This window comes from Oryzias melastigma, linkage group LG2 (genome assembly GCF_002922805.2).
Source record: "Oryzias melastigma strain HK-1 linkage group LG2, ASM292280v2, whole genome shotgun sequence".
In the NCBI taxonomy this organism is placed as follows: Eukaryota; Metazoa; Chordata; class Actinopteri; order Beloniformes; family Adrianichthyidae; genus Oryzias; species Oryzias melastigma.
In genome coordinates, this window is record NC_050513.1 from 16,600,112 (window position 1) to 16,612,156 (window position 12,045).

Genomic DNA, 12,045 nt, shown 5'->3' on the forward strand with positions numbered 1-12,045 from the left:
AGCCTGAATGTTAAAACAGATCACAACTTTTTCAGCATTTGATCGTTAATTTTGACTTTCTATATTAATTGTATATCACTATTTTTAAAATCTATATGAACATAGTTTGATCTTTAAAAATTGTGAACTTGGGCTCAAAAATATATAATACAGAAGCTTAAAGCGTCTTATAAATACCAAGTACCACTTGTGTCTAAACTAAATCTGTAAATTAGTACTTTTATAGAAGGTACTTGGCTATTTGACATTAATATTTTCTCATTACTTTTGCATTTTAAGTAAAAGTTAAAAAAAAATTGCATATCTAGCCTACATCCATGTAAAACATTGAATGTTAGTTGTTGCTTAGTGAATCACTTGAGAGAGTGTTGTGGTGTTAATGAAAAAGAAACATGATCAGACAGTGAGATGGTGTCATGTTGAAAACATTTTAAACCAAGCCTGTCTGAACATAACCTGTTTGGATTGTCACAGTATTGTATTTCAGTTACACCTCCTTTTCCTTTTTCTGTTTGCGAAAATAATGAATTGGTCGGAGTTCACATTTTAGTCATTCATCCTCATTTGTGGACTTCAAAATAAAAGGCTTGTCATATATTGCCAATTTCTTTTTACATTAATTTACTGTATAAAGTTAAAAATACAGGCATAATACCCATAATTATTTAACATTTGAACATAAAATTAATTACACATAATTTTCAATAAAAGGGAAAGAAAGCTGTCCTTGTATTTAGAGATTAAAAAAGACAAAAGAAATGTATGACTTATTTTAACTAATGGATAAATATCTATATTCTTTATAATCCAATTTTTAATTAAACTTTCTTGCTAAAAAAAATTAGCTTGGTCAAGGTCACTTCTCGGTTGCTTATATTTCAGTTCATCTATGCTAGCAACTGCTAACAGTTTAAAAACTAAAATATTTACTTAATTCATATGATTCAGACAAAAAAAATATGTGGCTTGAATATAATTTTATATTCCTTACTATCCTATTTTTAATTAAACTTTCTTGATTGCAAATTCATCAAATTCACTTCTTGCTTGCTTATTCACATTTATGCTAGCAGCTGCTTAAGCTAACGGTTTGAAAACTAAAGTATTTACTTTATGTTAGTGATTCACACAAAATATTCCAACAAACAAATTGAATGTTATAGTTGCAAAAGTATTTAATCCACTTTGAAAAACAAAACACTGATTAGCTGTTGTTCCTGCTGTGAAATGTAAATAGAATTAGTTTGAAATTGAGAGGAAGTTACAGGGAGCAATGAACTCACACAAATATCAGATTAAACAACAATAAACAAATACACTTTCACAGCAAACTCTAGAAAAAGAAGATTTAAAATACTTAAAAAAAGAACATTTTGAATGGCAAGAGAAAGCATTTTAGGTTAATTTCCTACATATACTTGTTAATAAATCTTTTATAATAAGATATCTACTTTCCAAACATCTTTACAGTTATTCTGTTTTTTTAAAAATAATGTTCTAAACCATTATTCAAATATATGCTTTAATTATTATAAAACTGTCCATTTATAGAAGTTTACAAGCTTAAATAAAAACTTTTTTTAAAAATTTTGAGCTCTTTTCTTTTTTTTCTTTTTTTTTAACATTTTGCTGTAAAATGTGATGTTTGGCGCCCTCCTCAGGTTCTAGGCAGGAAGCGCAGGTTGATGGGTTTTGAGGGGACAAGAAGAGTCCGAGTCTTTGGCTCCACCACGGGCGCCCCGGGTTCAGGCTCAACTGTGTAGTTCTGAACCAGCTGCACAAAAACACAAATATAATATAAGTTCATGTGCTTTTCAAAATAAAAGTGTGCTCCTTTTTAGGCATTTGGGAATACTTTTGCAAACATTAAATTTTGTTTTAGCTTAATATTCTCAGTTCATACTGTATGAAAATAGACCTCTATTCTCCTTCATATGTATCCTCCAAAGCTTTAATGGTAGGAGAACCCGAACAATCATAACTCCTGTGTACATCTTCCAACATCTGAAACTTTTTTTTTACTCACTACTCACTCGTGAGAGAGCAAAAAACATCTCCATCTCTGCCACCCGCCTCCCCACGCAGGCTCGCACGCCCACGCCAAAGGGAATAAAGCTGTAGGGGTGGTGCTGGTAGAAGCCCGGCGTGGCCCTGTTGCTCCGGCTGCTGGGTGTTTCCACTTCAAGCCATCTCTCCGGGATGAACTCCTCTGGGTTTCTGAACTCCGCCTCGTCGTGGCAGGCGGCGTAGTTGCACAAGTGGAACTGAGTCTGCGAGACAAACACCGTCGGGTTTAGTTGACATTTGAGGTTTTGCATCACCTCGGAAAACACGTTCGGCGCTCTTGCCTTTTTGGGGAACCAGTAGTTGTCCACGATCACTTCATTCTCGGAAACGAAGCGTCCGTTGCCGTGGACAACGGGGTACAAGCTGGTGGAAGAAAACTCGGCTGTTGTTTTTCTTTGGGATTAATAAAGCTATTCATTCATTCATTCGTTTTGTTTAACTTTATAAACTTTATAAAGGAAAGACCATCAGATCAGAAATGTTTCTTCAGTGAACGTAATGGCAGCAGACCTCAGTGATGAGGAACAACGCAGATTGCACAACATTGTGGTTCTAGTCAAAAAGTCGAGCTGCATTGGGGTAAAAGGTTAATAGATTACAAAATTCTGACCAAAATGCTATAAATAATTTTCAGCCTCTGTAAATCTTTTAAATTAGTTTTAATCACAAAATTGTGATGGGAAAAAGCCAAAAATGTTGAAAGAAAAGTTTTGTTAACCTCCAGCTCACCTCAGCTTTCTGAGATTAACCATGGAGGTGTTTCTCAGGTGCAGTTAAAGCAAATTAGAATGTTTTTTAACTTTATTTTGCAATTGGGGGGCAGAAAGAATGACTTTAGTGAGCTAAATGGAATTCTCACTAAAATATTTCTTAAAGCCAGCACGTATTTGTATGTGAAAAGTGTTTCGTAGTGTAGTCCCAAACACCGGTCTGCTCACCGCAACGTTTCCTTTATGACGGCCTTCAGGTACGGCATCCTGTTCAGGTCGTCTCTAGACGGCTGCTGTTTGTTTGGACACACTGAGCTGACCTCGCTAAACAGGAGGTCTTGAGTCCTGCGGTCCCTCGCCAACTGGTACAACGCCCACGACAAAGTGTTGGAGGTCTGTGATGGGATTAGATTTGATTGGAGAGTTAGTCAGAATATCTGTGAAAAGAAATGTTATTAATTTACATTATATATGACTAAAAGGTAGAGTATGCAGGTTGAAAAACAGAGGTCCAAGAATCGCGCCCTGAGGAACACCAACTCTCTCATTTGGAAGCTAAAAAAGTGCAGAAATTCATAAATTATTAACAAATTGCACATTAACATTTGATCCAAACATTTCGAATCCCCGTCTTCTGTCTTTGTCGTTTAAAGCAATGGTCCCCAAACTACGGCCCGCGGGCCGGATCCGGCCCACCTCCACATTTGGGCTGGCCCCTCACACACTCAAAAAGCGCATATATATTTTTTTCTCAATCTGGCGGATTGAGACCCACATACAACGTGAATCCATATTCCACCCTTCTGCAGTCTGAACCATGACGGGAGAGGATAGATTATTTCTTTGTGATTAAAGTTTTCTTTATTTCTCCATTGTTATTTTACTTCCGTACGTTTTTTTGGACGTCCATAGCTCTTCAGCTCTTTCAGGTATTTAGATCATTAAGCTATTAAAATATTCAGCCCTTTTTTTGCTAGCTTTTTGACTGTTTTTGCATTTACTAAGGATTTTTAGGTTATTTTAGAGTTCAGTGAATATTTTAGCCACAGGCTAACTGTTTTGGCTAATTTAGTATTTTTTCAGTTTTTAAGGCTAATTTGTAGCTTAGCTTATATTTTTAGCTATATGCTAGCTGTTTTGGCTAAATTAAACTTTTTACCCGTTTTTAGGCTATTTTGGAGATTAGCTAATATTTCAGCTACATGTTAGCTGTTTTGGCTAATTTAGGATTTTTTTTTCTTTTTTTAGAATAATTTGGAGCTTAGCTAATATTTTAGCCTTATGCTAGCTGTTTTAGCTAATTTTGACTTTTCCTCAAATTCTTATGCTATTTTGGAGTCTAGCTAATATTTCAGCTACTTGCGAGCTCTTTTGATTAATTTTTAATATTTTTCAGCTAATTTGGCAGTTCGCTAATATTTTAGCTAGCTATCAGCTTCATTGTTTTCAGCTGGTGGCTTCAACATATTTAGTCATCAATTTCAGCAACTTTAGCTGTTGAAACTGGCATCTTCAGTTCAGCTTACAGCATTCACACTAGCATTATCACAGGTAATGCTATATATATAGTTTTTTAAATGTTTTAGTATTATTTTTCTTCAATGAAGATTACAGAAATAAATTACTTAAATGTTTACGTTACATTTTTTCTGTTAGCCAACAAACGGACCCCGGCCCCACATCAGAGAAGAAAACAGTTATGTTGACCTGACAAAAAAAGTTTGGGGACCCCTGGTTTAAAGGCTAAATATTGAAAATTTAAAATAACTGTTGAAAATAAAGACTGAGGTGGCTCTGCATTGACTGGAGTTAAATCCTACCAACTCAGCAATGTTCCAAATTGAGCAATTTTAGGGACTAAAGCAGAGCGATTGTCCCCTAATAATAAACAAATTTAAGATTTAAACTAATTAAAACAGTAGATTTTTTTTTTATTTTAGACCTTCAGCAAGGTTATGTGATAGAAAATAAAACTATAAAAGTTTAGAAACCAGACTTATAAAAAGTTAATTTGAGGTGTAAAGTTGGAATTTTTTTACTGTGGGACTCTTGGGAAATTGTTCCTTTCTGCAACCGGCCTCAAGTATTTATTAAAAGAATTCCAACTCAAACAATAGGCTCTTTATTTGTGGTGTGTGTGGGTGAAATTCTATCTGCTGCACGGTGGGGCAGTGGTTAGTGTTTTAACCTCACAGCAAGAAGGCCCGGTTCAAGTCCCGGGACCTGAAACAGAACCACGAACTTGCATGTTGTCATTGTGCGTGCGTAGGTTTTCTCTCTTCCCACCATCCAAAAACATGCTTGATCGGTTAATTGGTTACTATAAATTGTCCCTTGGTGAGAATGATTGTGTGTTTGAGGCCCTGTGACAGACTGACGACCTGTCTAGGGTTTATCCTGCCTTCGCCCATCAGTAGCCAGGTTAGGCTCCAGCATCACCCTGACCCCGAAAGGGACAAACCGGGTTTAGAAAATGGATGTGTTAAATTCTCCTTTAAATTGTATTTAACACATTTGATTGCAATATTTTGTTGCAAAGTCGAATGTGCCATTGGTTTTAGATGAACTCCATGTTGCAGTCAATGAACTTACTTCAACCCTTTAACACCAAAGATGCCGCCAGTGACGGCTAAATAACACTCGTTCTTTGACCCACCATAACTCTTCAACTGGCCAACATAAATGACAACATGACATGGAGATGTCCCCTTTGGACCAGTTTGTAATAAATTGAATTTAGAGCATAGCTACTTCTCTCCATGCAAGACCCAGTTGATTTATATAAATTGTAAAAACAACTATACCACTGTAAACTGTTGCATATCAGACCAAAGTTGATTACTAACATAAGTGTTGCATGATGTTACAAAACCGCTTTTTTCTATGACAGAATAGGCTGATTTATGTCAACGTGCCACAACTGTAAAATGTTGCACATCACCGCAAAGCTGTTTTTCTTCAATTCAGAATCCCATGGAGTTACATTAACTGCGTCAGTTGGAAGAATTTCAACACTGGAGCTAAAGCTCTGGTGTTAAAGTGTTAAATACTAGTCTTTTTCAAACATCTGAATTTGTGGTGGTGTGCCACAGGGCTCTATTCTTGATCCACTACTTTTTACTTTAAGTGTTGTATTTAGCAGAACAGCATATTTTTCAATGGCTGTGTTTATTACAAACCTATACTTGTTCAGTAAAGAGTTTTATTTATTTATTTATTTGATTAATCCTATATGAATTTGCTGTAAAGAATTCCACATCCACCTATCTTCTTCTACTCCTCCAGGATGCCCATACTTCCCTCTCCCCGGCCACTTCCTCCAGTTCCTCTGGAGAAGACCCCGAGGCGTTCCCAGGCCAGCCAAGAAGCAGAGTCTCTCCAGCGTGTCCTGGGTTTTGGCCGGGGCCTCCGCCCAGTGGGACATGTCCAAAACACCTCTCCAGGGAGGCATCCAGACCAGATGCCACAGCCACCTCAACTGGCTCCTCTCAATGTGGCAGAGAAGCGGCTCTACGCTAATCTCTCTACAGGTGACCAAGCTTCTCTAAGGGAGCACCCAGCCACCCTCTGGAGGAAGCTCATTTTGGTCCCTTGTAGTTGGGATCTCGTTCTTTTGGTCATTACCCAGAGCTCATGATCATAGGTGAGTACTGGAACGAAGATTGACCGGTAAATTCAGAGCTTTGCTTTCTGGCTCAGCTCTATTTTCACCACAACGGCGACTGTAAAATGGTAGACGCCGCTCCAACACACCTGTTGAGCTCATCCTCTGGTCTTTCTTCTCTCAGGAACAAGACCCAAAGATATTTATACTACTCTACCTGAGGCAGGAGCACTCCACCCACCGAGAGAGGAACTACCTCTCTCCGGTCAAGAACCATAGCCTCAGACCTATCTGTACTGACCATCATCCCAGATAGAAACCACCTCAATACATGCTGGAGGTCAATGAAGCCAACAGGACAACATCATCTGCAAAGAATAGAGAGGTCCCTAAACTAGACCCTCTTTGGGCCCTGGCTGCGCCTAGAAATTCTGTCCATAAAGACTATGAACAGAACCGGTGATGAAAGGCAACCTGCCAGAGCCTAACATGCACCGGGAACAGGTCTGATTTACTGCCGGCTATGAGGCTTTGTGAGCTAGTTATGCGAACGGTCCACACGTACCGGTATATTTTGCAGAATTTGTCACAAGTAGATGAGACCTGTCTAAATGAATGTTGTATTTTTTTAACTTCTCCTTTTCTTGCTTACGGAAATTATTTTATCATCAATTTAAATTTATGTCCACAAACCCCAGTATATTTTTACAATATTCAAGGCAGATTAACTTCTTTTTCTGAACCTAGACTGAACCTCCTGCCCGAGGTAAAGGTAATTGACAAGCCTCAAACATGCCCAGGAATGCGGCTGAACTAGCTCTGTATTAACTCGTACATTCAGTACAGCCCTGATTGCAACAACTGCCATTGGTTTTAACTGATGGAGAATTAGGTTCCCTCTGGCTAGCATTGAAAGATTTGGCTTTAACCTGCTATGGAAAGGGACATTTTTTTACATTCCCCATAGGAACATAAACAAGCTGCATGTGTTTGTTGTCTTTCCAGGAATATATTTTTAATCAAATTTCCCTTCAAACTTTTTCCCCCCTGAAACCTGATGGATGACTGTGAGTCACACGGTGGCTCCAGATTGCATTGAGCCATGTCGCACTTTGTTTTGGGATGTGGCTGAAAGTTCTAGATGATCAAGGATCAAGGCCACGCCTCTCGAGGTGACAGTTTTCCTGTGTGAGCAACCCACAGGTTCCAAATCCAGATTTTAATTCTTAAATTTCAGATTAGGATTTAAGTTGTGGGCTAAGAAAGCCTGGAACATATTCTAAACCCTAACTGAGTCTTTAGGTCAAGTCATTTTTAAATTTAAACTTTCACACCTCAATGTTGCACAAGGGGTTCACTTGAAGTGTGAAGCAACCACACTGCTGATGATCATCACAGAACATGTTGTCACACATGAAAACAGCATCATCTCTTACGATTAAAACAGAATTCAAATGATCAATAACAACTATTTTCAGCACCAAATGGATCGTTTTTATTAAGTGTTTGGGTCAAAACTGACCCAGTTTTAAGATTGGATAAGTAAAAAGTAACGTTTGGCACATATTCTTGTCAAAACAAAGTACATTTTTGCTATGTATATATATATATAAATTCTAAAGATTTTTAAAAATTAAATACTTTTTTTTATTTTTATTTTAAGTGTTACGGGTCATATATGACCCGGCAGAAAATTGTTGACTATTGCATGAATCACTTTAAACTTTCAGGTTGCTGGTGGGTCAAATATGGCTCAATGTGCCTCACAAACACACACTCTTACCACCCCTCCCCCGCTTAAACTCTCATTTTACCAGAATATTGATACACACATGTTGTTTGTCAATATTACATTTATGGTTTAATGTTTAACCCTTCTGCTATCCTTGGCATGTTCACATTAAAAAAATGGGTCATCTGGACCCTACAAAAAAACCCTTTTTTTTTCCAAGGATTTTTTATTTTCACTGAGGCAGACATAGTATTCAGTCCACCTTTGTCATGGGAGGAATCACACATCAATATAAGTGTGGGGTCATCTGGACCCCATAAAGGTGCATTTACTCCAAACGTGATTCGTGCAGCAGAGGCAGCCAGCTTCAATGTTAATCAATGGTACAGGCGCGCTCTGAGGCGAATTAAAGTCCTGCGGCGCGATATGAGCGACTGGCGCAGTGCGAAAGTGTGTAAGCAACTCTATTTGAGCGGTGAGGCGCGAATTGGGCGTCACGGCCAAAATGTAAATACCTGAAGTTTGACATATCACTGTATCGCATCTGCCAATCAGGAACTCAGCTTTGGACATGTGACGTTTTCAGCGACTTAATCAGCGTGTAGAATACTACTCCAAACCGAGCGTTTTTGTCCAGAACTTCCATCTTTTTCCTTTACCCATTTGAGTCGCAGGTTCTCAGGGCTCATCCAGATACTTTTTGGCGAAGGCGGGATACACTCTGGACAGATTGGCGGCATTTACTCGCAGAGAGAGAGAGAGAGAGACGCTCGCGGGGATGCCAGCTCAGGTCTCATCGAGACATTGAAAAAAGGAAAAAGGTCTCCTAATTTTATTCCCTGCCCCTCTGATTAATACGAAACCGTCAGCCTTCAAGCTCAACCACAGAGACACAGAAACACCATGGAAGTGGCTGTCATACAGACAGAGCCTCCTGAACCGGGAAAATCTATTGATATGAATACATAGATACTGGGAGTGTGTATTGAGAACAATTTGGCGATATGATACGTATCGCGATATGATACTTATCGCGATACATGTGTCACGATACAATAAATATCCTGATATATTTCAATACAGTATCCGACAATTTCTCATGTTTTTTAAATTATGACTTAAGAATTATTCATATACTAATACATTTTTCACTAAAGTAAACTGTGAAATACTTGTTATTTAATTATTACACATTAAGCATTGTAACTGTATCTCATAAACAAGTTACTTATATGCAAATTCATGGGTTTTTTCTTTTAATAATTAGGAAATATTTAAGAAAGTAAGACTGAACTACATGTTTACTTTTAAATAATAATGAAATATCTCTAAATAAAATATTGCGATATTTCACTGAATTGATATTTTCTTACACCCTTAATACATACCATACTAAGCTAGCTATGGTAAGAAAAACAATGTTGAATAATTTCTTGAGGTTTTCGTATTTTCAAGCTGAGTGAAATCACAGGTCAAATTTGACCCGTAACACTACAGATGAGCCGCGGCCCTCCAACAGGACCTTTGACCTCTCACCGTGTCGACGCCACCCAGCATCAGCTCCGTCACGCTGATGTAGACCTCAGCTCGGCTCATGTTGTCCGAGGCCAGCAGGTAGGTGAGGTACAGGCCCTCCGATGGCTCCGTGGAACCAACCTGGGCCTCGATTTCAGCCACTCTCCTGTCGACGAGCTTCTTTGCTGTGATGCAGAAAAACCGTCACTGGCCGAGCTGATGGCGGCATTCCTACTGCTGGTTTGCACAGCGACCTACCTACATAATAGAGGTCGTCCCAGGCCTGCACAAAGCGCCCCCAGAAGGGGAGGACGCTGCGGGTCCAGCGTGGGAACAGGATCACGATGTCAGAAAGCGTTAGCATGTCGTTGACGGCGGCAATGAAGCGCTTGGTGTCCTGGGGGATCTGCTCCTCCAGGCAGCCCAGCCGGGTCTCGAACAGGATGGAGGAGATACCTGGAAGGCAAGAGAGTCAAACCGATTGCCTCCCCGCCTGTGGAGGGGGCGTGGCCAGCAGCAGGCCCCACCTTCAAAACCAAACTTATACAGCTCGGCCGCCAGGTCGGAAACCGTGCTCCCGTCGTGACTGCGACTTCGCAGGAACTCCACGCGCCGCAGCAGATCTCCAACCACCAGGTGAATGACGGGGGCGTAGGCCGACACCTCCTGCAGCTTCAGCATTTTGGGGTTGAGGACGCTGCGCATTCGGGACCACTCCGGCCCCGTGCTGCAAAGACAAAGAAAACAGTCGTCGTGGGGCCACAGAGCTGCAAAAGTTCTGATGGCGTGGCCTCCGAGGCCGGACGGCACTCACTCTACATGCAGGCCGTAAGCCTGTCCCCTCAGGTCCCGGTACTCCTTCCAGTGAGCCAGCTCCACTCGGACCGGGTAACGACCTTCCTGCTGGATCACCTGAGCGATCAGGTCCGGAGACGCTACGTTGACTATGTCAAACGGGCCGAACCTGGAACGCCAGATGGGTCCATACAGATTCTTCTGTAAACACTGAAAAGCAAAAAAAAGCTATTTCAAACAAATATTTTCTCATTTTAGTACTAATTTAACAAATTTAGCTGAGACAAACGAGACAAACAAAGTTTTTAAATTTCTTTTTATCGTTTGGGATTATTTTACAAATTTTGTAACACTTTTATCTGACTTGTGTGCGGGACAGTTGGTGCGGAAGTAAGCCTCCTCTTATATCCCATCATCCCTTTGTTTAAACATTCTCCTGCTACCTTAAAGCTAACATTTGAGGTGCAACAAACATGAGGAACAGTATTGGAGCTAACTAGCTGTGCAGTTTTGATCCAGTTGCCAGTTCAGACGAGAACAACAAAGGCGTACAGTATATATTCCAGTATTGGCCGGTCTCTAATTGACGCTGGTCTCCAATAAACGCCGAGTCTAACAGGTGTTTACTTCTTTAGAAGCCCTTTTCCATCTGCTCCAGATTTGCAACGATTTGAATTAAAAAAAATGCTATTTTAATCTTAAAGTTCTTTATATAACTCCTACATTAAAAGGAAAACGCCAAAAGTGTTAAAAATACCAAAAACACAATTTTCACTAGAGTGGGTCTTTAAGACAACTTTAGATGGAACCAGGAGCTTCTTGAATAAAAAGCTCCTAACAAAAACCAATTAAAATTATGATCTGGAAAATGAGCTTAGATCACAAAGAATGGATAAACAAAACTTTCATGTTAATCTTTGTGTAATCTAAAACCATGTTTATAGAGTTACAGCAGCTTTTAAAGGTAATGACTCAACATTCTACTTTCATTGTGTTGCATGAAAGCTGAGTAACTTTGAAAGCGATAAGTAATTAAACTCTTTTCTTTCTGGTTGAATAAATGATGTTTAGTTTTTGAAAACGCCACCTGCTCACGTATTTTTTTTTAAAGAAGAAAAAATGTCTTTAAACACATTGAACACCTATAATCTATATATTTCAAGAATTCAAGGTTATTTTACTTGCCACGTTTGCATCAACTTACACTGAGACACATTGGAGTTCTTGTGCTAAGAAATCAGAGTCACAGTTTAGGTTAAGGATATAAAAAATGTTCTATAAGAAAACAAATTTGAATAATCTCTCATTATTAGAATTACACAATTTTCTTTGAATATATATATATATATCTTTAACCTTGTTGATCACTCCTTCAATCTCTATAAATTTGAATAATCTCTCACTCTAATCTTTTGTTAAAAAAAAAAAAGAAAAAACAATTCTTTAACACTTATGTTATTTTCGGGTCAAAACTGACCCACCGGGTCAATTTATAAGGGTTATAGACATGTTAATGACAGTCATGATAATATAGTGGTCAAAATGAAACCCTTATATTGTCAAACAAAATATAAAGGTTAAAGACATGTTAAAGAAATTTTGACAATATAAGGGTCAAAACT

General features: G+C 38.9%; 1 protein-coding gene across 1 annotated transcript; it reads right to left on the reverse strand.

Moving 5' to 3' along the window:
* Positions 1 to 1,150: 1,150 nt before the first annotated feature.
* si:ch211-113j14.1 (sterol 26-hydroxylase, mitochondrial) lies at positions 1,151 to 10,633 on the reverse strand (the record flags this gene model as incomplete). Its single annotated transcript, XM_024289120.1, is given in 8 exon segments — positions 1,151 to 1,774; positions 2,034 to 2,270; positions 2,349 to 2,430; positions 3,006 to 3,172; positions 9,650 to 9,813; positions 9,887 to 10,084; positions 10,156 to 10,355; positions 10,443 to 10,633. Coding segments are annotated over 8 exon segments (1,356 nt in total), but the record flags the coding sequence as incomplete, so codon positions are not given.
* Between the last annotated feature and the right edge of the window lie 1,412 nt (positions 10,634 to 12,045).